General features: G+C 51.9%; 8 protein-coding genes across 8 annotated transcripts; 3 read left to right on the top strand and 5 right to left on the bottom strand.

Moving 5' to 3' along the window:
* Positions 1–1,629: 1,629 nt before the first annotated feature.
* Positions 1,630–3,564, bottom strand: SETTUDRAFT_165965 (uncharacterized protein; the record flags this gene model as incomplete). The annotated part of the gene is made up of 3 exons (XM_008032768.1): positions 1,630–3,157; positions 3,225–3,380; positions 3,506–3,564. Coding segments are annotated over 3 exons (1,621 nt in total), but the record flags the coding sequence as incomplete, so codon positions are not given.
* A 1,179-nt stretch (positions 3,565–4,743) lies between these two features.
* On the top strand, positions 4,744–8,161 carry SETTUDRAFT_165964 (uncharacterized protein). The gene has a single exon (XM_008032767.1). The coding sequence runs from the start codon at positions 4,756–4,758 to the stop codon at positions 7,972–7,974; it is 3,219 nt and encodes a 1,072-aa protein (XP_008030958.1). The 5' UTR covers positions 4,744–4,755; the 3' UTR covers positions 7,975–8,161.
* Positions 8,162–9,735: 1,574 nt separating this feature from the next.
* Positions 9,736–11,321, bottom strand: SETTUDRAFT_165963 (uncharacterized protein). The gene is made up of 3 exons (XM_008032766.1): positions 11,177–11,321; positions 10,912–11,117; positions 9,736–10,856 (listed from the first exon to the last, which is right to left on the bottom strand). Exons 1-3 carry the CDS (start codon positions 11,253–11,255, stop codon positions 9,849–9,851), a joined length of 1,293 nt encoding a protein of 430 aa, XP_008030957.1. The 5' UTR covers positions 11,256–11,321; the 3' UTR covers positions 9,736–9,848.
* Positions 11,322–11,552: 231 nt separating this feature from the next.
* On the top strand, positions 11,553–12,482 carry SETTUDRAFT_157424 (uncharacterized protein; the record flags this gene model as incomplete). Its single annotated transcript, XM_008032765.1, has 2 exons — positions 11,553–12,405; positions 12,454–12,482. 2 exons carry the CDS (start codon positions 11,553–11,555, stop codon positions 12,480–12,482), a joined length of 882 nt encoding a protein of 293 aa, XP_008030956.1.
* Positions 12,483–13,525: 1,043 nt separating this feature from the next.
* Positions 13,526–15,089, bottom strand: SETTUDRAFT_143075 (uncharacterized protein). Its single transcript, XM_008032764.1, has 2 exons — positions 14,793–15,089; positions 13,526–14,734 (listed from the first exon to the last, which is right to left on the bottom strand). Exons 1-2 carry the CDS (start codon positions 14,823–14,825, stop codon positions 13,565–13,567), a joined length of 1,203 nt encoding a protein of 400 aa, XP_008030955.1. The 5' UTR covers positions 14,826–15,089; the 3' UTR covers positions 13,526–13,564.
* A 344-nt stretch (positions 15,090–15,433) lies between these two features.
* On the top strand, positions 15,434–19,254 carry SETTUDRAFT_123304 (uncharacterized protein). The gene is made up of 3 exons (XM_008032763.1): positions 15,434–16,062; positions 16,109–18,624; positions 18,675–19,254. The coding sequence occupies exons 1-3, from the start codon at positions 15,498–15,500 to the stop codon at positions 18,909–18,911; spliced, it is 3,318 nt and encodes a 1,105-aa protein (XP_008030954.1). The 5' UTR covers positions 15,434–15,497; the 3' UTR covers positions 18,912–19,254.
* A 2,235-nt stretch (positions 19,255–21,489) lies between these two features.
* SETTUDRAFT_35343 (uncharacterized protein) lies at positions 21,490–21,966 on the bottom strand (the record flags this gene model as incomplete). The annotated part of the gene is made up of 3 exons (XM_008032492.1): positions 21,490–21,644; positions 21,734–21,806; positions 21,865–21,966. The coding sequence occupies 3 exons, from the start codon at positions 21,964–21,966 to the stop codon at positions 21,490–21,492; spliced, it is 330 nt and encodes a 109-aa protein (XP_008030683.1).
* A 537-nt stretch (positions 21,967–22,503) lies between these two features.
* Positions 22,504–22,972, bottom strand: SETTUDRAFT_35342 (uncharacterized protein; the record flags this gene model as incomplete). The annotated part of the gene is made up of 3 exons (XM_008032491.1): positions 22,504–22,664; positions 22,748–22,820; positions 22,877–22,972. The coding sequence occupies 3 exons, from the start codon at positions 22,970–22,972 to the stop codon at positions 22,504–22,506; spliced, it is 330 nt and encodes a 109-aa protein (XP_008030682.1).
* Between the last annotated feature and the right edge of the window lie 1,838 nt (positions 22,973–24,810).

The raw sequence follows: 24,810 nt of genomic DNA, 5'->3' as shown, positions 1-24,810 counted from the left end.
TGAATAGAAGCCGTAGACTTTATAACTTGATAGATGTTGTTGTGAGTCATGAAGTATCGGCCGTTTCATACATATTCTTGCTGCTGTTGTGTTCATTGTTAGATGTCATCGTAGTACAGCAACGTGCCAAGACGTTATATAGTTTCAGAAGTCATGGTGGTATTTCGCCAGTTGATCCCAAATCTCTCTTACTGTGACAGTGGCAAGTCACTTGGTAGCTCTCTGCCTCGTTCCTTTTTATTTCATGATTCTGAACCTTGATTTTTGTTGTCATGATCTAAATGGCTTATGAATACATCTGGGTGTTGAGTGTGAATTATATGTGTAGATTGACGTAAAGGAGTAGGTTTCCACGTCCAATTACTCTTGCTCACTACCCATATGCACATTTTCTGATCAATTTTCCCCAAGAAAGACCAAATTGCAACAAACCCACAACTCGGACATTCTTCACATTATCACGCTAGGCAGTTACAAAGGGAAAACAATACCTATAGGTTCAAAGAAGGAAAAAAAATAAAACACGCTATTTTATTTTTTTACAAACAGCAACGTAGAACATGAACACACACAATTACACCAAGATAAACAAATACACACATACATACATACATTCAACACACGAAAGAAAAAATCAGCTAGAAAAAAAAACACAGCCTCAAACACATATCCGCTCCCCCCCCCCCCGTACCTATCTCCTCCCTCGAAAACCAAGAAAAAAAAGGGCCGAGCCAAGCACAGCTCAGCCAAGCCCTCCGCCCCCCTCCTCTAAAAGGACCGAAAATGTATAAAATAACACCGAAAGTACATGAGGAAAAAAACACGGGACTAAAAAAAAAGAGACGACAAGAAAAAAAAATTGCAGGTAAGTAGGTAAGTAAGGTAGTAGATAAGCGCCAAGACGAGACAAGTATTCTTCCTGCCTATTTGGGAATGGGATGGATGCAGACGGGATTATCAAATCGGGTAGGTATGTAGATGGGAGGTGGGGGGAAAGAAATGGTGGCAGGATATATTGAGTGAAGATATGCATGGGAAAATACTTTGGGATTTCGGTACATGAGATGAAAGAAAAAGGTTGAGAGAAAATAGTTATTGTGAAGGAGGTTTAAAAGGGATTAAGAGGGTAAACAGGGCAAGGCGAGATGGAGATGGAGGAAAGGGGTTGGGAAGAGGAAAGGGAAAGGGAAAGGGAAAGGGAAAGGGAAAGGGAAAGGGAAAGGGAAAGGGAAAGGGAAAGGGGAGAGGTGAGGTGTTGTAGATGGATTTGGGAGAGGGTAATTGGGGATACAAAAGTGGGTCTATGCAGGCAGGATACATGTAAGGATGTAGATATGAAGGGATGGATGTAAGAATGAATGAATGAAAGGATAGATAGAAACGAGGTCTCGTGACCAAGTGAAAATGCGGGGTCGAGATGGGTGGATGGAAAAAAGGGAGCGGGGAAAGTTCCGGGCTGTGTGTAAAATGGCATGGGAATGGGTGGTGGGGGGCACATTTGGAATTGTTGAAACCCCCCACCCCCCCTTCCAGCGTAGAAAGATCAACAACCAAGTCTCAACAAAGTTGTCGGCAAAGCAGCGGTAGGCAGTGCAAAAAGCAAGATCAGGTAAAAGAAAAGACATTATTGCTCTCATTTATCTACATAGAATACATACATGTACGTGGTTTGCATATCCCAACAGTACGCGCGTATTCTTGGTCTAGTCGTGTGTATATGCAGCCCTAGCTTGTCGCTACTCACCGGAACATTAATTCATTGGCGTTCTCTGCATTTGACTGTTGCGATGCGCAGTCATTCTGGCTTCGCCTTCCTCTTGCATCTGAGCATCCAGGCGAGATTGCCGGCGTCTACGCATTTCTTCTTCAATGGCGTGGTTGGGGCCGGGAACAATTCCCCACGGACCGTCGCCGATCTCTCCACCTTTGGACCTGACGATGAGTCCAACGCAGATGGGGCCGATGATAGTATTGAGCAAAATGGCCCAAATGGCCGTGATGAAACCTTCAGCTGAGACATAGGGAGTGTTGTTGTAGCCGATTTCAACTATCAAAAGGCCAATCTCGCCTCGAGCCACCATGGCCATGCCAAGCAGGACGGCTGGAGAGACGGCTCGCTTGAGCACGGCTTTGCGTGTGGGGGAGCAGGGTGAAGAATGTGATTTTTCCAATCGGCCGCTCTCGGCCGCCGAATCCTGGCCATGTGCTTGTTGTGCTTTTTGGGGGTCGTGCTTGGCAAGCGACCAGATGGGTATCCACATGCCTACAATGCATTTGCCGACCAGCATAAGCAAAGTGTAAACGACACCCTTCCAGATGGCTTCACCGGTCCAGAGGTCGAGAAAAGGGATTGCGAAGCCGATACTGGCGAAGAACAACGGAGCGAGCACGTACTGCTGAGCGTCCAAGCAGTAGCACTCGAAAGTGTGTACAAATGTCGGGCTCTTGTCCATTGAGCGCTCGCCCTCTTCTCGCGACATGACGACAAACGGACCCTCTGGGTGCGTCGAGGGCAGATAGGTCAAGAAGGCGCCGGCAAGGAAAGCCCCGAACAAGACAGAGGTTCCGGTGTAGGAGGCTATAGAAAGGAAGGCTGATAAGACAAGGATCATGAGTATGATATTGGACAAATGGTCGTATCGGTGGAAGTGCCTCTCGATGTACGTGCGGAAAAAGGGTGCGAATACCCATTTGGTAAGGACAGGAGTCAGGATTGCCATGGCAGCAGAAGCGACAATAGGACGGCCGATCAACCATCCCAAGTTTACGTTGCCGCCGGAAGCAATGTCTCCGAGGTCGTGAATGACACTGGACATGACGAGGCCCGTCACGTCGTCAATGACAGCGGCGCTCACGAGGACAGCGCCGACTTTGGTCTGGCTGAGGTCGACATCCTTGGATGCCCCTGCTATGACGGCAAAAGTGGTGCCCAGGCTGGTGGCACTCAGTGCAGCGCCGATGATGAAGGTCTCGACTGGGCCGTAGCCAAAGGCCAGATAGAGGAGCAGGTAGCTGAAACCAATGGGGGCCAGGACACCCGTGGCAGCACCGCAGATGGACAGGGTAAAGTTGGCCTTGAGCAGATCCAGTCTTGTCGTCAGGCCGCCCTCGAAGATGATCAAGATGAGACCAATGTAGCCAAGATACAGAAACGTCTCTATGCGCAGGGGCGGGAGTCAGGAAATGTCGCAGGTGGACTAATTGCCCGAAGGAGGGGAGCTTACCGGCCCAATCATGATGCAGGATGTCGGCCAAGGGCTGGCCGTAGACGATGCCCACGGCTATCGGCCCAATGATACCGGCACGAATCAGCTTGGCCGAAACGTACTCTGATATCCATAGAAAGGTAAAAAAAGACACCAGGATCAGCATGTCGACGACTGCAGGTGCATTAGCGGGGGCGCAATGGTTTCAACGGCGGGTGGCGGGGAAAAGATGTGCATGCGTATGCGTGTGCGCGTGCGTGTGCGTGTGTGGTGGTGATGGAGGAAGAGGAGGGACGTACTCTCGGGCTCATGGTACTGCAGGAACGGGGCAGCGTGTGAACTGGTCGGCGAGGCCATGCGGGCGGCCTAGCGGAGGAGCAAGAGCAAGAGAAAAGAGGGAAAAGAAGAGGACAAGCAGTTGCTAAGGGCTTGGAAGGGCCCGCGGCGGCCTTAGCTGAGGAAAGAACTACCCACGTCATGCAGCGACCGCCAAGACCAGCAACTGCAAGCACAAGCACAGGTGCAAAGGCAAGTTCGCAGCACAAGCACACGCACAAGCGGCGACTCTGGGCCCAACTGACAGCTACACTACACCCACACTGCACCTACACCTCACCTACGCGCGGCTCCGGCAAGGCCTGCTCCACCCACTCGTTCGCCCTCGCCCGCATCCTCACCACCGTGTCCGTGCCCGTGGAGTCTCCGCTCAGCCTCGACTCCGCGGCCCTGCTGCCAACAGCCACTCACAGCCGCGTCAAACAAGGCTTGTATGCCTGCTAACCCAAAGCTTGAGCGCGCGAAACGTCTATCGTCTGCTCCACCGCAGGGTTGAAACGGAAAAGTCTGCGGCGGCGGTGGTCAAGATGCAGGTGGCGGGACAGGGCCGGCAGGCCAAGCGTCGAGATGCCGTATATCCGTTGCATCGCGGCGCCCCCAGCGGCGCGACGCTCACTCAATGGCTGCCGCTGCGGCCAAGAGTGGAGAAAAGTTTTCCAGTCGCCTTGGCACTTGCCTTCTGTACCGACCTTGGCATCAGGTCGTGACGCTTGGCAGCCCTCCGCACCCCGACGCACTACACCGACCTCCCCACCCCACGCCGCCCATATATCTTGTGCCCAGCGCATTGCCTTCTCTTCTCCTCTGCTCGCTACCACGCTCAGTGTCTCCATCTCTTCTCGCCTCCAGCATCCCCTCTGCCCCGCCCGTCTCTTGTCGCCAGCGCCTTCTCTCTTCCGCTCCGCTCCCTCTCTTCCCCATATACCCCAACCCTCGCCAATCACGGCGTAAATCTGGAGGAGTCTGCACCCCCGCCCCGTGCTGAAGTTCTCTATGAATACTACGCTCAACACCCAATCCACAAACTTTCTCCACGCCAGAGTGCGAGGAGCGAGAATTCGCACAAAACTAGAGCGCTGACACTCCGTCTGAACTGTGCCGATATATCCGCATCCGCACCACCAACTTTTTCAAAAACCCCCGATACTCCATCTTTTTAAACTCCGAAAAAAACAAAAACCACACAAATCTCGCTTTTCTCCCACTCTCCAACATGGGGAAGAAAGCTGCTCCCCTCGAGGGGCACGTTAGCGGACAGGCAAACAAGCCCATGTCCAAACCGGCACACAGTCTCACCCTCCAAGAAGTCGTCAGCGAGCTGCGAACCGAGGAATGGTCTGGACTCGACGATGCCGAGGCCAAGCGCCGCGTTGATGAATATGGCGCCAATGAGCTTGGAGAAGCCGAGAGCGTCTCCCCCATCAAAATTCTCATTGCCCAGATTGCCAATGCCATGACCCTGGTCCTCATCATGGCCATGGCCGTCAGTTTCGGCATCAAATCCTGGATCGAGGGTGGCGTCGTCGCTTTCGTCATTGGCCTCAACATTGTCGTCGGCTTCTTCCAAGAATGGTCGGCTGAAAAGACCATGGACTCGCTACGCTCTCTTAGCTCGCCCACTGCCCGCCTTATTCGCAACGGCCAGCAAATCACCGTTCCCTCGGCTGAGGTCGTTCCAGGTGACGTCATCGAGGTCAAGGTCGGAGACACCATCCCGGCCGACATGCGCGTTTTTGACGCCGTCAACTTTGAAACCGATGAAGCCTTGCTGACGGGAGAGTCGCTGCCTGTCCGCAAGCAAGAGGATGCTGTTTTCGACGAGAAGACTGGTCCCGGTGACCGTCTCAATGTTGCCTACAGCTCTTCTAGTGTCACAAAGGGCCGCGCCAAGGGCATCGTCTTCGCTACCGGTGCCTACACGGAAATCGGCGCCATTGCTGCGCAGCTGCGTGAGACCCAGTCCAAGGTCCGACCTGTCAAGCGCAAGCCCAACGGAAAGGCCAAGCCCCACCGTTACCTCGAGGCTTACACACTCACCACCACGGATGCCATTGGTCGTTTCCTGGGACTCAATGTTGGAACTCCTCTCCAGAAGAAACTCTCCAAGCTTGCGGTTTTGCTCTTCTTCATTGCCGTCATCTGCGCCATCATTGTCCTCGCCTCGAACAACTTCAGCAATCGCCAGGAGGTCATCATCTATGCCGTCGCTACCGGTTTGTCCATGATTCCGGCCAGTTTGGTCGTAGTGCTCACCATCACCATGGCTGCCGGCACCAAGTCCATGGTCAAGCGCCACGTCATTGTCCGAAACCTCAAGTCTCTCGAGGCTCTTGGTGGTGTTACCGACATTTGCTCTGACAAGACGGGAACGCTCACCCAGGGTAAGATGATTGCCCGTGGTGCTTGGATCCCAGGTATTGGAACATATACCATCGAAGACTCCACCGCACCCCAGGACCCCACTGCCGGTAACGTTCGTTTCGGCAGTGCTGCGCCTTCCAAGATGGATCTCAAGGCTGGTGGCAGCGCTTGCGGTGAGCTCATCTCCGTTGACAAGCTCACGAGCCACAACCACTCCGGTTTCGGTGAATTCCTCAAGGTTGCGTCTTTGGCCAACTTGGCTGCTGTCAAGCAAAAGGACGATGGAGCCTGGGAGGCCCATGGTGACCCGACTGAAATCGCCATCCAGGTCTTCGCTTCTCGTTTCGGCATGAACCGTCTGGGTCTCACCAAGGGCGACTCTCCTCAGTGGGAGGATCTCGTTGAGCTGCCTTTCGACTCCGATGTCAAGCGCATGTCCGTCATTATGAAGCACTCCACTGGCAACTATTCCTTCACCAAGGGTGCCGTCGAGCGTGTCATCCAGAGCTGTACCACCTATCTCGCTGATGGCAAGGAGCAGTCCCAGCCCGTTACCGACGAATTCCGCGACGAAATCCTGTCCCACATGCAAGCTCTTGCCGGTCTTGGTCTCCGTGTATTGGCGCTCGCGAGCAAGCGTTACCCTCACGAAGTTGAAAAAGGTGCTGAGGTCGAGCGCACTACTGTCGAATCTGAGCTGGTCTTCCGTGGTCTCATTGGTCTTTACGACCCTCCTCGTCCCGAATCCGCCGTCGCTGTCCGCCAATGTCACGAAGCTGGTATTGAGGTCCACATGTTGACTGGTGACCACCCCGAAACCGCAAAGGCCATTGCCATTGAAGTTGGTATCCTGCCCTCTCCCGACCGCTACAAGAAGATCTCGGCCGACGTTGCCAAAACACTTGTCATGACGGCTGCCGAATTCGACGAGCTTACCGATGAACAAGTCGACCAGCTTTCAGTATTGCCTCTAGTCGTCGCTCGTTGCGCTCCTAGCACCAAGGTCCGCATGATTGAGGCTCTTCACCGTCGCGACCGCTTCTGCGCCATGACTGGTGACGGTGTCAACGACTCTCCCTCGCTCAAGCGCGCCGATGTCGGTATTGCCATGGGTCAAGCTGGTTCCGATGTCGCCAAGGAAGCCTCCGACATTGTCCTTACCGACGACAACTTTGCATCCATTCTCGCCGCTATTGAAGAGGGTCGCCGTATCTTTGACAACATCCAGAAGTTCGTGCTCCACGTCTTGGCTGAGAACGTCGCTCAAGCTGGTACTCTTCTCGTCGGTCTTGCCTTCAAGGACAACACTGGCCTGTCCGTGTTCCCTCTTGCCCCTGTCCAGGTTGTCTGGATTATCATGGCTACTTCTGGTCTGCCTGATATGGGTTTGGGTTTCGAGCGCGCCGTTCCCGACATTCTGCAGCGCCCTCCTCAGTCTCTCAAGACGGGTATCTTCACCATGGAGTTCCTTGTCGACATGGTCGTTTACGGTCTCTGGATCACGCTTCTCTGTCTTGCCAGTTTCGTCTTGGTTGTCTTTGGGTTCGGTGACGGTGAGCTTGGTTCTGGTTGCAACGACACGTACTCTGAGCAGTGCGAGCTTGTTTTCCGCGCCCGTGCCTGCACGTTCGCTTGTCTGACTTGGTTCGCTCTCTTCCTTGCCTGGGAGATGATTGATATGCGCCGCTCTTTCTTCCGCATGCAGCCTGGCAGCAAGCGTTACTTTACCCAGTGGATGCTTGATGTCTGGAGGAACCAGTTCTTGTTCTGGGCCATTATCGTGGGCTTTGTTCTGCTCTTCCCGCTCATCTACATTCCCGTCCTCAACACGGTCGTTTTCAAGCACGCACCCATTTCTTGGGAGTGGGGTATCGTGTTCGTTGAGACAGGCATCTTCTTTGCCGGTATCGAGTTCTGGAAGTGGTGCAAGCGCGTCTACTACCGCCGCAAGGCAGCCAAGGCCGGAACCGGAAAGGTCGACAAGAACATGGAGATTGAGGACCGCGTCTTTGGTCGCTACTACAGCCGTGACTCCTCTGGCACGGGCGGCGACCTGGATGAGAAGGCTTAATAGTACCTCATTATGAGGAAAGAGGAGACTGCGACGGAGAGGGAGAGAGAGAGGGTTGAGATCAGGGACTTGGCAAGCACACTAGTAGTGTTGCTCTCTGGTTCGCTGTCCAACGCGGACATGACGCTGGAACAAAAAGTTAGTATATAGAATGATTAGAATGATATGAACCAATGAAATGTTCTTTACGTAACGTACCTCCTCTTTGAACGGGCGGTGAACATGGTGTATGAAGAAGTCAGATTTAAGGTGTGTCTGTGTGCGTGTGCGTGTGCGTCTGTGCGTAAAGATCTGTTATGTATATGCGTGTGTAAAAAGGTTTGTAAGTACTCTTATATCTTCCGACAGAACCAGCTATCGAGTCGTCCCAAAAGAGGAAGAAAAAAAAGGGCGCAGACAGACAAGAGTAAAGTACCGAGACCAAGATGAAAATCCCCCGTAAGTAAGCAAGAAATGCCCCCTCCCTCCCTCCCCTTACTTATCATATATATTTGATTTTGTTTTTGTTTTTGCGCTATTAATGTAAGTATGATAAATTCCCCGCCCGCATACCCACACACAACCCCTCTTCTCCCTTACCGTTTAGAAACGCAAATTTAACCTTTGTCGTTTGGTTTCACATGATGAACCCCACTTCCTCTCTCACGCGAAGCGAGGCGAGGCGCAGTAAGCGCCATGTCTCTAAACCCCCCGAACACGCAATCCATGTAGATGTAGTAGCAGTAGCAGTAGTGTCATACCCACCGATCCGCAGCTACCCGGGAGCGAGCGCTGCCGCTACTTACCACTACCTGTAGATGCACGCCCGTGTATCGAATGGCGTGTGGCAAAGTGTACCAGAAGCGCCGCAAGTGCAAGTGCGCTTTCTGCAATGGGACCCGCCATGCCGTTTTCAAACGGTATCAGTACCGATGCTAATAAGTCACATAACAGTAACAGTAATCAGCGTTTCTCCATCTCTCTCTCTCTCTCTCTCTCTCTATCTCTCCCCCTTTTTTTTGGTGGGTTGCCGTGGCCGTGGCCGTTGCACGTGTTCATATCCCACATCGGTATGTTGGAATCCCGATGTGCGTGTGATACATGTACGTAGACTGGTTTCAGATTGCCCTTCTTCTTCTTTCTCTTGGTATGGGTTTGTTCGTGTTCGGGAGGTTTTGGTATGTGTGCGGGGGATTTCCGTTTAGTATGCGGGATTTCTTTTGGAGGGGGGGGGGGGGGAGTGTGGGTGTGGATGGATGTGGGTGTGAAGTGGGGAGTGTGTCGCTATCTACATATGGCTACTCTATCACGCGCGCGCTCTGTCTCTCTCTCTCTGTCACGCTCTCACTCGCTCCGCTCGGGGCTGCTTGGCCTTGTGTGGAGGAGCGGCGGGATCATGAAGCGGCGGCGGCGGAAACGGCGGCGGGAGGGAGCGGCCGGCGGACGGTGGACGGCCGGCGCAACTATGAACTTAGTTACGCACATACACTTACGTACATACAAAGAGAGTTTCACCGCTCGTATCGAGGAGCACTGTAGGTAGAAATGCCAAGGCGAGGAGAGAGGGAAATGGGTCCTGGTTGGTGATTGGAGGGCGCGACTGGGTGCGGATTAGGAATAGATGGGGGAAGGAGGGTAAAAGGAGGGGATCCGCGACAGTGAGATATACTTTGGCACTTGACTGCCATCGGTATGAATGTCCTTATGACGTTATTCTGTGCGGCACGAGATAGAGGAAAACACAGTATGTTTTCTGCACAAGCATACAAAGTGTAAGATAGTCTTGTCTAAACAAAATCATAATGGTACAGTGCACATCTCGCCCATCCAGTGGAGATGCATTACTATACAGACGCTACATAAACGGAAGGGAGATAACATGGCTGATTTCGTCTTTACACAACCAATCGGCCCGGTTCAGCCTCAAGAACCGCCTTGACGCGCTCGAGGAAGACCTGGCCGCGCTGCTCGTCACCCTTTGGCACGCTGATGCTAAAGACATTGAGAGGACCGGCGACGCTTGCTGTTCCACTGACGGAAGATCGCTTAGGCGGGCTTGGCTTCTTGCCGGACAGGATGTCCAAGATGTCCGACTTCTTTGGCGCTGGTGACTGGGCAGACAAACTGGCAGGGGGCAGCGACGTTACCTGTGGCACAAAGTTGCCTCGCGAGTACTTTGCAGACGCCTTGTCGAGGCCAAGAACGGCATTGAAAAGCTCGTCTGCTGATGGCTTAGCAGTCTTGGACTTGGGCAGATCCTCGTTTGCGAGCTCAGCCGCGCGCGCAACAAAAGTCGATAGTGGTAGGAAGACGCCTATTGACTCCTTCACGCGCTTCTGGCACTCCATTACAGCCTTGAGGGAAATGGGCATGGCGAGCTCAACGGGAACATCTTCAACAACCTTGGGTGCCTCGGCCGCAGGCTTCTTGGGTGCCTCCTTCTTCGCCATGGGCTTGATGTTGCTCAAATCGAGGTGAGAGAGTTTCGAGAAGCGACTGGCAAGCTCTGAAGGGTATGAGTTCTCAATCTGGCCAAGGTACGCAAGGACATCTCCCTTGAGAAGCCTGCCGTTGGGTCCTGTAGCTGGGATCTTGTCGGCTTCCTCCTTGGGCAGACCGTTGACTTGGAGGAGATGTTGTACAGAGGGATATAGCGGGTACGTCTGCTTGGTAGGCTTGCCGGCTGAGGGCTTTGAGGCATTCGACTTGGCGGGCGGTGCAGACGTGCGCTCCTCCTTGGGTACTGGCGCTGACTGTTTCGGCTGTTCCTTGGGCGCTTCGGCCTGCTTCTTTGGCGCAGGGCTATCTTGGGCAGGAATCTCCAGAGAGCTGAGGTCGTCACCAGGCTCCGCGGTGACTGCTATCCGTGTGCCGACCTGCACTGCCTTTGATCCATCTCCAACCTATCCCCGCTGTCAGTTTTCAGCCAATCCAGCATGCCCCCATCCTCGGACATACAGTGATCTTTGCCAGGATACCGTCATCTTGAGCCTCGACATCCATCTGTGCCTTGTCGGTCTCGATCTCCAGCAGCACATCGCCGGCGGAAAAAGAATCGCCTTCCTTGATCTTCCACGCCGCAATGTTGCCCTCGGTCATGGTGGGAGAAAGGGCGGGCATGTTGAAGTTTTGCGCGGCAAGCGAGGCCTGGGTCGAGTGAAGGCCTGTCCAGCATGTCAGTGAGAAGTCCATGCCCCCCAGCAGTGCAGCAGCGCTGTCTCACCTCTCCGAGCACCATGGCTGCGCAGCTGCTGCGAGGCAGCGCGCGCCGATAGCCGACATGCTGCGGCGAGCGAAGCCATGGCGAGTCAATTGACCGGGCGAGGGCGAGGACACGAGTTTGGCGGTGGGTGGGGAGGGCGGACGGGGTCTCGGACGTCGCAGGTGGGAAATGTTGAGCGCGGGATCAGCGTCGGAGGTGTCGAGAGGCGCGCTTGGGCCGCTCTTTTTTCGCTGGTTACCTCTTCTACTGTATGCCCGGAACACCAGATCACCGCCGCAGAGGGTCTCATATCGGCGGACATTTTGCATCGTCGCAGCTCAATTGCCCTGCAATGCGCTCCATGACCGCAGCAGTGCAAATATAGACCGTACCCGCAATGCCTGCCTTCTCCCGGGGCGTGGACGCCCTCTTCCGCCAGCAGACTTTCCGCCTCCCCTCCTCGCTCCGCGCCGCCCTCTTCGGGACACGAGCGTCCTTCTTTCAGCCCACGTCGGCACCGCGCAACGCCCGGTCCTTTGCCTCGTCCATTCTCCGCCGCTACCAGTACTCGTACAAGAGCAACATTGGAGGCTCCAAGTCGAGTTTCGTGAGCAAAGACCCCGTCTTGCGCCAGATCGCCCAGACCCGGCAGCCCGTCTTGATCTACCAGGCCCCAAGGAACAAATGGTACTATGCCAAGGTCTACGGGACGGGCGCGCTGTGGATCGGCGTAGGCGCCTATTCCATGAAATTCAACGACGACATCAAGGATAGGGATATCCCCTTCTTTGTGCGACCGACATATGTTGTTGTCGGGGCGGCCTTTATCGCGATCGGGTGTTATATTTGCACGGCGCCTACCAATCGCATGAGGGCACTGGAAGTCATACCCAGTCTGCAGGGCGGGGCCGTACAATTGCGCATGACGGTGCGAGCAGCGCCATGGTCCAAAGAGCGCATCATATACTCGCAGCTTGGGGAAGCCACCATCAGTGAAAAGACGGAGCCTATGGTCCAGGAGCTGCTGGAGGCCGAGCGTTTCCGCCGCCAGAAGTTGTGGGACGACCTGGGCCACATGAACATTGCGGCGCGACTGTGGGAAGGCTCCGCGCGCTGGGTGTACCAGAAATGGACCAACTTCTTCCTGCGATTCAAATTCGCAGTGCTGAGATTTGGCATCGCAAAGGTCAAGGTCCAGGGGCAAGATTGGAAAATTGACTGCTCGGGGTGGTTGTTGGAGAACGGCAGAGGTATGTTACTGAATCCAATTGACGTGCTGTCAAGACTAACCTTTGTAGCTGTCGACAGACTTATCGCTGTAGAGTAAGCTGATGACTGAGGTCTTGGAGTTGTTCTCAAAAGTCATCCAGCCAAGCGAACCAGAGCCAGACATTGCAAGACCATGTACATGAAATGTAAAACTACATATTAACCAAGGAGCAATGTAGAATATCATCATGGTGTGTATCACGAATCCGATTCAACCAATGCAAAACACCATCTATTTCCCACATCTCTTTTTCTTCTTCCTCACCTCTCAAAACTGCACATCCAACCAATACCCCGTCTTTCCCCTACCCTTGTAAAACTCGGTAAAAAACCCCGTCGCCGATCTAACCCCCACATCGCAATCAGCATCTGGGAGCAAACTCACTCGAAACACAAAGGGAAGATGAAGAGAGAAGATGGAACTGACTGACTTACCCTCTCATCTGCTCCCTATCCTTGGCCTTTTGCCACTCCTTCCAGCGCTCCTTGTCGCTTAGCGTGGCATCGCGCCATGGCTCCTTGCCTGGGACGGGTGGTGTGGTGGAGTGGTGCATGTGGAGTTTGGATTTCCAGGATGACCAGGAGAGTGATGAAGACGAGGTCGAAGATGGAGATGGAGATACGGTTTGTGGCTCTTCCAATGTCGAGTCTACGCTTTGAGTAGATTCCACAAGGGATTTCGAAGACAAATCCGAAGATAGTGCTGGTGTCATGTATGCGAATGAATGGATGAATGAATGGACGTAGTGTTGTAGCTTTTCTCTCTCTCTCTCTCTCTCTCTCTCTCTCTCTCTTCTAGAGTAGATGTGAAGACGTAAGATGTTGTCGAGGTTTCCTGGCAAAAGGGCGGGCTCACAGTATATAAGTATTCTTTTTTTGTATCCAAAGCACGGGATATGCTAGTTTCCTTACCGTGGCTTAGAGCGCGTAGCAAGGAGCCGCAGCACGCGCTCGCCTTGCGAGGCTGCCACAGGGATTTGGGACTAAGTCGCGGCCGAACATGTGTGGCGTAGCAGGCGTGTGGCGCAGCGGGCTAGATCGCTAGGCTTAAACGGGTAATGTGAACTTTCAGGCAGCAAGTGTGTGCAGAGTTGATGGGGTAGACTTATTTAATCATTGCGTAGCTACAAAAGAAGTAGTTTATGCAGCTAATTCCACGTCATCCAAGCTCTTACGGATAAACTTGGCTGCGGCCTCAAGACCCTCCTTGACCACGTCTGTCTGGTTTACAAAGCCAATTCTCACGTAGCCCTTGAACTCGTCGCCAAAACATGTGCTGCCGGGCACGAACATGACGCCTGTGGCTTCGAGTAGCTTCTTGCAAAAGTCGACTGAATCCACTGGCTTGCCTTCTCTGTGGAACTTGACAAAGGCGGTTGTGCCTGCTGTTGGCTTCACCCACTCGCATTCGTCTTCGTTCTTGATGATGAATTTCTCCAGGAGCGCAAGATTGGTTTTGGCAAGCTGGATGTTGCGTGCAAGCAGGTTGTGAATGGTCGAGGGGTGCAGAGCATAGGCTGCGACTTGCTCGTCGAAATAGGAGACGGATATTGTCGTGTAGTGGCGTGCTGCTGCAATCTTCTCAATCAGATCAGAACTGCGCGAGGCGATCCATCCTATGCGTATGCCGGCCAGCGAGTAGGCTTTGGACATGGAGCCGGTGACAATGACATTGCTGTAGCCCATGGACAGGAGGGATGGCGGAAACTCTTTGTCTAGCGGGCTGATGGAATGGAAGAGCGGCCGGTAGACTTCATCGCCCAGGAGGGTGATGTTCTTCTCCGAAGCAATGTCGATGACTTCTTGCAGGAATGTCTTGCCGAGAACTGCACCGGTGGGATTGTTGGGATTGTTGAGGATAATGAGCTTGGTGTTGGGCTTGACGAGAGCCTTTAGGTCTTCGATGGTGGGTATCCAGTTGTTTTCGGGCTTTGCCTTCCACAGGTCGACGTCGGCACCCAGTTGCTTGGGCACTTCATAGAGGGATTGGTAGGTGGGATAGTGGCAGATGACATGGTCGCCAGGCCCTACGAGGGCGTAGGCGGCCAGGTAGTTTGCTTGGATTGCGCCGGGCGTCGTGAGGATGTTTTCGGCTGGCAGTGGGGTGGTGACTTTTGCAGAGTACAGGCGGGCGAGGTTGTTGCGCAGGTCGCCACTCCCTCTGATGGGGCCGTAGTTTAGGATGCGCGAAGTGTCGAAGATTTGGCTATTCTTGTCCTCTGACAGGTCGCGTAGCTGATCGATGGAGATTGAGGCGCAACACGTCTCGGCAATGTTGAACTTGCACCTTGTCTCATACTGGTCCATCCACTTTTTACAGGTCAGATCCCCGGGGCCAAGGCAGCCGAAGTGCGGGGACTCGACTTACGGACTCGACGGCAAAGTCGTCGATTTTGACCATTGTTGTCGAGGGCGCGGCGGCGCGGTATACGGTGCGGGGACGGCAGGCAGTCAGCGGCACGGCGTCGCAGCGGTTCTTGGAAGAGACATGTCGCCGCTATTGACATGGGGCGCAAATGATAAGTCGTGGTTGTTGGAGGCAGTGGTTCCGTTGGAGCGGGCCGGCAAGCTAGGAGCCAGGCGACGACCAATGGCCACGTCTCACCGAGGAACAGGCGGCGTTGCGGGTGCCGGGCAACGGGCGCGACTCATTTGCCACGCACGCGGGCCGTCTCGTGCATTGGCACGGTCACGGTCATGGTGGTGGTGGTTGCGAGGACGTCGATGACGAAAAGCGGCCGTGACCAGGGCGTGAGCTGTGAGTGTGAGAGAGCCTCGGTAGAGCGGTCCGCGGTGAGGCTTGGCTGAATCAGGCGCCAGCCTCTCCGCGAATGACCAGGGTGCGGTTGATATCGAGCAGACGATAGCAACCCACCGCCCGGCGGCCTCTGTCCACCACCTCGCCCTCGTCTCTCTGCCATCTCGCCCGGTCCAGCTCGTCCGCCGCTCCTTTGGCCCTTTGGCCTGCCTTCTGTATCTCGTGCTCCTTGTCGCGCATCCACCCGGCGACGCGTCGCTCTTATCGCAGCTGCCTGCTGTTGCTGTTGCTGGCGCCGCGCCGCTCACGCACGACATGCGCTCACGCAGCTGGGCGACGTCGCTCGCTGCAGCCGCCCTGGGCCTGGCATGCTCCACCGCCGCCCACAAGACGTTTGCAAACTACTCGCTCGCCGAATCCCCCCAGGAGCTCTTCTCCATCTACGGCGACCGCCCCGACGGCTGTCCCCCGTGCTTCAACTGCAACCTCGAGGACTTCAAGTGCAAGCAGTTCGCCGACTGCAGCAAGGCAAACGGCCGCTGCAACTGCGGCCCTGGCTTTGGTGGCGAGGACTGTTCAGAGCCCCTCTGTGGCGCTCTTCCTGATGGCAAAGACCGCTCCCCCAGAGGAGGCGCAAAGGAATGCGAGTGCAAAGACGGCTGGTCAGGCATCAACTGCAATGTTTGCCAGACCAACAATGCCTGCAACGCCATGATGCCAGACGGAGAGGGTGGAGTCTGCTACAAGGACGGCCAATTGGTCAAGGAGAACTTCCAGATCTGCGACATCACAAACCGAAAGATTCGCGACACCTTGAAGGAGAAGAAACCGCAGGCGACCTTCTCGTGCAACGCCGAGACGGAGGAGTGCAACTTCCAGTGTAAGTCTGTCCCAGCCGCCTCTGCCTCTGTCGCTAACCGCCCCAGTCTGGGTCGACCAGAGGGAGTCCTTCTACTGCGCCCTCGACACGTGCGCCTCGCACTTCGCCGCCGAAGCTGACCGCAACATCACCAAATACCGATGCGAGAATATCAAGTGCGAGTGTGTCCCTGACAGGATGCTCTGTGGCGAGGACGGCTCTGTCGACATTGGCGACTTCTTGAGGGAGTCTATCAAGGGTCCCGCCGAATTCAAGGGCATCTCGGCCATCAACCACAAAGAAAGCGGCAGCACCTTCTCCGAGCCCGCCATGAACGACCTCATCTCGAGCATCTTCGGCGACGAAAGCATCTTCCTGCAGTGCGACACTGGCGAGTGTTTGTACCACACTGAGGTACCCGGCTACGAAAGACCGATCAAGAAAATCAACACACCTCTCATTGCGGGCGTCATTGCCGGCTGTGCACTCTTCATCGTGGCGGCAATCTTGACGGTGTGGTACCTCACCCATCGCGCCGAGGCAAGGCGTTACGGTCCCATTCATCTGTCAGACGATGAGGAGGATGAGGATGCGAAGCTCCTTGCAGACCACAAGCCAGCTGCTTTCCTCTTCGAAAACGTCGCCTACAACCTCAACGGAAAGCAGATCCTCTCTGGTATTTCTGGTGCGGTCCATCCTGGAGAGCTCCTGGCCATCATGGGCGCCTCTGGTGCTGGAAAGACTACCTTCTTGGATATCCTCGCCCGCAAGCAGAAGATTGGAGTCGACAGTGGCGATTTCTACGTCAATGGAGAAAAGGTTCGCGACGACGAGTTCCGCAGCGTTATTGGCTTTGTGGACCAGGAGGATACTCTGCTACCCACCTTGACTGTGCACGAGACTATTCTTGACTCGGCTCTTCTGCGCCTACCCAAGGAAATGAGCCGCAGCTCAAAAGAACAAAAGGTTGAAGACGTCGAACGCCAGCTTGGTATCTACCACATTCGCAACCAGAAGATTGGCTCCGAGGAAAGTGGCCGTGGCATTTCCGGCGGAGAGAAGCGCCGTGTCGGTATTGCTTGTGAGCTTGTAACGTCGCCCAGCATCCTCTTCCTGGATGAGCCTACTAGCGGACTGGACGCATACAACGCTTTCAACGTCGTCGAGTGCCTTGTCAACCTTGTCAAGAACTACAACCGAACCGTCGTCTTCACCATTCACCAGCCGCGCTCCAACATTGTAGCCCTCTTTGATCAGCTGATTCTGCTTGCAAAAGGTCGCACTGTCTACTCTGGGCCTTTTGAGAGCTGCCAGTCCTACTTTGACGAGCTTGGCTACACCTGCCCACCCGGTTTCAATATTGCCGATTACATTGTGGATCTCACCATGCACGCGAGCACGTCGCGCCAAACTATTGACGAAGACAGCTTCCTCTTCAACCGTGACGTCAGCCGCGATGGACTGGCCACAAGTGCAAGCAGCGCAATCGCCGTCAAGTCTATTCCTAGCATCAACACCTCTGAGCTTGAGCGAGACATTGCCGGAAGTCCCAGCAATTCTAGCATGATGCGACCCAAGAACAAGCGAAGGACATCTATCAAGCAGCAGCAGGAACGCGAGCTCTTCACGCGGAAAAAGTTTGCTACTTCTACCAACGATGGCACCATGTCGCCCAAGACGGATGAAGAGCCCTATGATCGTCGAAGCGCCATCAAGGCCCAGTGGCTGAAGCTTACTCGTCAACAAGGTGGTGTACCTCCTCAGATTCTCGAGGATCCCGATGAGCTCCCACCCCCTGCTAACGGCGCCACTGGAACCAACCTCGACCTTCTCATCAATGCCTATGCCTCGTCGGAAATCGCCGCCAGTATTCGTGAGGACATTGCCACTTCGGTCGCAAACGCCAACCAAGCCAACGGCACCAACAGAGTCCAGGAGCTCAACGGCTTCATCGCAGCAGGCAAGCTGAAGGGGTTCAAAAAAGTTGGCTTGTTGGGTCAGTTCACGATCTTGTCGCGACGCACATGGCGCAATCTCTACCGCAACCCTATGCTTATGCTCACCCACTACGCCATTGCCATTGTTCTGGCCGTGTTTTTGGGCTTCCTCTTCTACGGCCTTACCGACGATATCAAGGGTTTCCAGAACCGTCTTGGTCTGTTCTTGTTTGTTCTCTCGCTCTTCGGCTTCAGCAGTTTGACCATCCTCACCGTCTTCGCGCCCGAACGGTTGCTCTTTACTCGCGAACGTGCCAAGGGCTACTACTCCCCACCCGCATACTTTGCCGCCAAGGTCATCTTCGACATCATCCCTCTACGCCTGCTTCCACCCATGATTCTTGGCATCATTGTCTATCCGATGACGGGTCTTATTCCAGCCTGGGCCAACTTCCTCAAGTTTACGCTTTTCCTTGTCCTATTCAACCTTGCTGCTGCGGCCATCTTCCTCTTCATTGGTATCGTGTTCCGTAACTCTGGTGTCGCGAACCTGATTGGTGTACTTGTCATGCTCTTCAGTCTTCTATTCTCCGGTTTCTTCTTGAACAAGGATAGTATTCCTGCCGTTGCCAAGTGGTTGCAATCTGTAAGTTCTGCCTCCCCTTTGCCCAAAGCTCTTCATACTAACAGCAACAGTTGTCAATCTTTCACTACGCCTTTGAAGGTCTCATCGTCAATGAGGTCAAATATCTCTCTCTCATCGACCACAAATACGGTCTTGATATTGAAGTCCCTGGATCCGCTATCCTTAGTTCGTTTGGTTTCAACACGCAAGCGCTGTGGACGGATTGCATCGGGCTAGGCGTGTTTGGCGGCGCATTTGTGCTGCTGGCCTACATGGCTATGCATCTCTTGCTCGTGGAGAAGAGGTAGTGGATGAACGTGGGATTGATGGGGTTTTTTTTTCTTTAGTTATTGCATATGTTGTCATGTGGTCGGCTAATGGCGCCATAGAGGCACATGGGTGGGTGGTATCTTTGCATATACGGCGTTCAGGCCAATGGCCTTTTTGGAGAGTGTTGTCATATACATATCTACGCTCGATCTTTTCCTTTTCATGATCATCTCAATGTGGTACTGCGTTCACATGCCACGCTATGCCTAAGTGTGCACTCCAGCACTTTCCATTGGGTAAATTCTTAACCACCCAGTACACCCAGTCTATCTGAAAAAAAAATCTGCATTTATCGTTCTCCATTTGCATACAGAGAAATCCATATACCAAGCTTACCCGACGCAACCCACGCCCCCGCTCTCTGCACATGGCTTACACACTCGCTCGTCAAACGTCACAAGCACTCACCGTATTTTTGTACATGTATATCTCGGGTACCCGAGCCGCCATATACCCCTGCTTCCATGTACCCAACAAGAAGTACTAGCATGACGAAGCACGTTACACATTCACACTTGCATGCGCTTGTGGTATGTGCCAAGAACCGTTGTTCTTTTTACAGAGAAAGAGAAGAAAACGCCGCCTGTCTGCCTGCCAGTCAGTCAGCCAGCTGTGCTACCATAGACATGCGGGAAGTGGCGGCCGATGCAGAATATCCAGCTAGCTAGGGATAAACAACTGGTAGTGGTGGTGACATGGCTGTCTTGTAAGGTCATGTCCAGGTCCCTGCATGATAATGCATGAAGGTAGGATTATCAATTGAGCATTCTGCTTGTGTAACACTGTTGGTGTCAAGGATCAGGGTAAGTCGTGAGAGGAGAGGAGTGGGAGGGTGGAGACATGGTTTAGCCATCTGATCGGTAGTAAGTCGACTGGCTATCACAGGCATGCAAGAGTGAGAGTGCTGATACCAAAGTACCCATACCAGAGCGATCGATCAATCGATCCATTCCTTTCTATCCCACCCCACTCCACTCCACTCCACTCCACTGCGCTATGCTACGATACGCTATCGCTTCCCCGGATCCATCCGACACCCCAAACCAAGAAGCTGACTGACTGAATGATGCACCAAAACGTGGCTTGGCTTTGTCAACAGTAAGGCGTGATCATCGTTCCGGACGTGCACGAGAAAAGACAAATAAAGGGGGTGTCAAGCAACGAATTAGCGTATGCCGCAGCAGTGGCGGCAGCGGCAGACAGAAACGGGTAGTCGTTAGTGGCGAGGCTCGTCAGCAACGTCGCATGGCACATCCGGTAGTATGTAATCTCAACCACACGGAGTTTGTGCACCAATCAAGGAGACGGGCGTGCTGAGAGCAAGGGGGATAACAGGCCTTAATCTTGCTTTTTTTTCAAACTCGTTTGTGCTGCGTTTCCCATATACACACTTGAGGGGGATGGCAGGGGGGGTATGTGTTTGTTCAGAAGCGGGGGAAGTTATATATTTCCTAATCCGGATGTTGGGGGCCAGGGGGCCAGGGTGTTAAATTGTTGGATGTCGTGGGTGTGGGTGTCGGGGCATATACGGGAGGCTGGGTAGTGGGGGAGTGATGCATAAGCGGCGTGGGTGGTGTAATCTAGATGGTGATCATGTGTGGATGTGGATACAAGGCAGACGTGAGTGTCAAGTGCAAAGTGTGATTGATCTACTGATGGGGGGTTAAACAACAAGCAAGAACGATGATCACTCCATCCAGGCTAGGACAAACAGACATTATGGTTTCTGTGTTTCCTCAAACCAAATACATGGTGTAACATTCTACAATCATTCAATCAAGTCCGTCACCCCCCAAAGGGTCGCATTTCGGGCAAGCAAGGCACGTACAAAAACACCCAAGAGTCGCGTGATATGTCGGTATTTTGCAGACGTGGCACAAGAGATGCAATTCTTTTTACGTAACTGTATACATGTCATCTGCTTCTTGCATGGATTAGCCCCCCTGCTCTGCATGCAATGCAAATGCAAAGAAAGCAGCCATAGTATTAGCAAGCAAGAATTGTGTAACCATTAATACGTAGAGTAAGATAAGGTAAATTATAGTACAGAAAACCACTCTACCTCTTACTACCTAAGATATGAACCTGCAAGATAGATGTAGAGATAAGCATTAATGTTATAAAAGACTTTGACTTTGAATTTCGGGGATCATTGCATATTGATATACATTAGCTCTTTCTGCAGAGTACTGAATTACTTAGAAGTGCTAAGTCATACAAATCATTGAGCAGGTCACGTAACTGTGAGCACGGTTGGATAGATTGCGACGCAGCGTCTCAAGCCGCATCCTTGAATCTGCTCACTGCTCTGCCCCTATGCATTTTTGGCGCATAAAGGTTTTCAAGGACTGTAATACCAAGCCGCATAAGGTACGCACATCTTACCCCACAACATCCTGAAGAGCCTTCTTTTTCTGTGTTTCCGAAGATAACAGTGCTTTCGCAGGTATCTAGACACAAATTTCGCTACAGAGATAACTCTTGTTGAATTCATCTGTTGATTGTAACTATAGCCCCTTACCGTCACTCCCTTTTACGCCTTCCACACATTTATACTTAGCCAGTTACTCCGTTACAAAATCCGTAGCTTGTTGTTGGCCAGTGCTTGCGGCACCAATCCTGGTCCCAAGTAGCTGGAGTAATAGTATGCATTGGTATCGCACAGAAGAATTTTCCTCGGTCCCAGAAATCTGAGGTACGAGCTATGACTCCTGTATCAAGATATAGTTAGAGAGTGAATTTAAACTAGAGAGATTCTTTTTTTCATAGTTGAAACAAAAAAAAGAGGGAAAGAAATTACCTTGATATAGATCACAACCACCCTGAGTATACTCAAGATTTGCTTGGTCGGTTTGTCCGCTAGGAGCTCTTTCCTACAACCAATTTTGTTACTTCACAAAATCTTCTTACACCCAGAGACTTGCGACTTACCATACACACACATCCCATGGTTGCAACCACCTCTTTGTATTCCCATGCACCGAGAACCGGTGCGCTTATAGCTAAGAGGGTGGTAAGGATTGATAGATACATGGTAGTAGCTACACCAGCATATAACAATAAATGTTCAAAAAAAGTGATTGTTAAAGAATATATTAGTCTTGTAAAGGTGGTATGAAACACGCAGCCTAAAGAGCTGTAATAGGTAATATCCAGTAAAGAGATAATATTCGATGAACAGCAAAGCTTGCTACCTATATGGCTATCTAAATGCCTCAGAGCGGAGAGATAGTAAGGCCGATCTGACTGTGAGGAGGCACGTGCTATACTAAGATTCAATTACAAGCTTTTCTCATGCATATCTACACTATCCGCCGCATGTTATACCGAGACTATAAAGATGGAGCCGAATGACATTCATATAGCTTAGCACTCTTCTAAGCACCGCATAGGCTGGTAAGCAGGTGTAGAATAGGTAGTAAAGATAGTCTAGTACCTTAATAAGCTATGAAAACGTAGATCCTAAGTATTAATTATGTAAGAAAATACAAGCCTTGCTAAATTCAGCTGTTATTTATATGTACACAAATGTAGCCCCCTAATATCACTCTCCTTTACACTTTCACGCATTTACGAGGGGGGAGTTGCTTTGTTGCAAAATCCATAACTCGATGTTGGCCAGTGCTTGCGGCACCAGTCCTGATCCCAAGTAGCCGGAGTGATACTGTTATCGGATATAACACAGTAGTATGTTGCTCGGCCATAGAAGTCCTGCGTATTAGTCACGAATCCTACATTGCATTTTCGTTAGTATGCTCGAATAAATAGAGAAATTCATACATAAAAAAACAAGTATCTTGGAACTTGGACTTACCGCCATACAGATCACAACCACCCTGAGTACGATCATAGTTTGCTTGGTCGCGGTGTCCTCTAGGGGCTCTCTCCTACACCGGTTTTATTATTTCATGAAATCTTGGTCCGTACGAAGATTGAGACTTACCATGCACACACATCCTAGCTCTGAATTAACAGTTGCTACAGCACTTACAACGGGTGCGCCTATAGCAAAGAAGATAGCAAGCATAGATGAATGCATGATCGTAGCTGAACTGATATGTATAAACGGTTGTAAAAAGGTTGTTAAAAGATCTTCTGTGTAGTAGAAGGAGTATAAGATGCGCAGCTTAACAGACTACACTAGGCAATACCCAGTGACGAGATGATATTCAGCGGAGAGTCAAGCCTACGCAGCTCTATATATACCTCAGAGCGGAGAGATAGTTTGGCCGATCAGACAATTCGGATTAAGGGCACACACAACAAGGAGCACTGGAGTTTTATACCAGTGCAGGATAGCAAAAAGACTCTAGCTAAGAAGCACGTGCCATGGTAAGATCTAATTGCAAGCCTATGTGCAGGTCTACAGTATGTAAATATTGGCCGCGTCTCGTGTTTGCTGAAGACTCTCGCTGTTCGCAGACATTAACTGTGTCACAATACTACCTACCTGTTGGGTATCAGGTACTAGGTATAGTACCTCACTGCTGTTTTATATTGTGTAATCTACTGCGTTTTAAAAAGGGCAGCGTCCGCACGTCAAAATTACTCATGAAACAATTAAATATTGGCCGCATAATCTGCCGGATCGACGTCTGTTCTTGCGGCTTAGTGCTGTTCTAAGCATCGTATAGGCTAGCAAATAGGCATAGGATAGCTAACAAATGTTAATTAGCGCCTTAATAAGCAATTAAAACGTAGATCTTGGATATTAATCATGTAAGACAAAAGAAGTCGTGTTAAATTTATATATTCGGCACACATAACTATAGCTCCTTACCCTCACTCTTCTCTACACTTTCATAAATTTAGTGCCAGAGTTGCTGCATTACAATATCCATAATTCGAAAACGAGAACAGGCGGCACCACTGCTGATCCCGAATGGCTGGGGTCATGCTGTCTCGCACAGAGCAGTAGTATATTCCTCGGCCATAAAAATCAGTCGTTACAATAAACTTTCCTACATTTTACCAATTCGTCAGTTTTTTTGTTTTTCCAGAAACAAAGAAATTCAAACTACAGAAGATAGTCTAAGATATAAAGGGAGAAAAAAGGAATCCTTGAAATGACCTCCATATGCATCATAACCAATTGTAGTACTATAGTACCTTGGTCCATCGCGTTGTCCGTTAACACCCTGCTGCTATAACCCGATTTTTATTATTTCCACAAATCTTTACACACACACACATACACAGACACTCAGAGACGGAGACGGAGACTTACCATACACACACACCCCAGGCCTGAAACAGGAACTTCTGCAGCAATCGCGACGGGTGCGCTTATAGCAAAAAGCGCAGCAAGCACAGATAGATACATTGTAGTAGCTAGACTGTCCCACAATAACAAATGTTGTACAGTTATCATGGAAAGATATACTCGTGTAATAAAACATAAGTAGTAATAAAACGTGCGGCCCAAAGACCTATCTATACTAGGCAACAAAACCAAGTAAAACAAGCTTACATATATCCAACACAAAGCAAAAGCCTTCTAGACTACGTACAGTAGCCATCTGAATACCTCACAGTGGAGCGACAAAAAGGCCGAATCGGGATAATTACGAGGCCACGTGCCATGCTAAGATCCGATTGCAAGCAGCACCTACAGCATAAGTAGGAAAATGTCGGTTTCATGTTCTGCCGAAACCCCCTCCCCCACTACAAAGATGGACCGGATTTTAGCTTCTTAAGACTTACAGTGCCCGTGCACCAGATGAGCACCATCGCCAGTTGAGCACCCCCACCACCACAACAACAAAACTTCAACGCGTCAAAACTCAACCAATATGGACCCAATTCAAGAAGCGATTGCAGAAATCGAATCGCGAGAACTAGGAGATAAATCTCGTATCAAGCAATCGCGAAAAAGCA

The sequence above is a fragment of the Exserohilum turcica genome (genome assembly GCF_000359705.1).
Source record: "Exserohilum turcica Et28A unplaced genomic scaffold SETTUscaffold_8, whole genome shotgun sequence".
NCBI lineage: Eukaryota > Fungi > Ascomycota > Dothideomycetes > Pleosporales > Pleosporaceae > Exserohilum > Exserohilum turcicum.
This window is presented reverse-complemented; position numbering and strand designations above follow the sequence as displayed.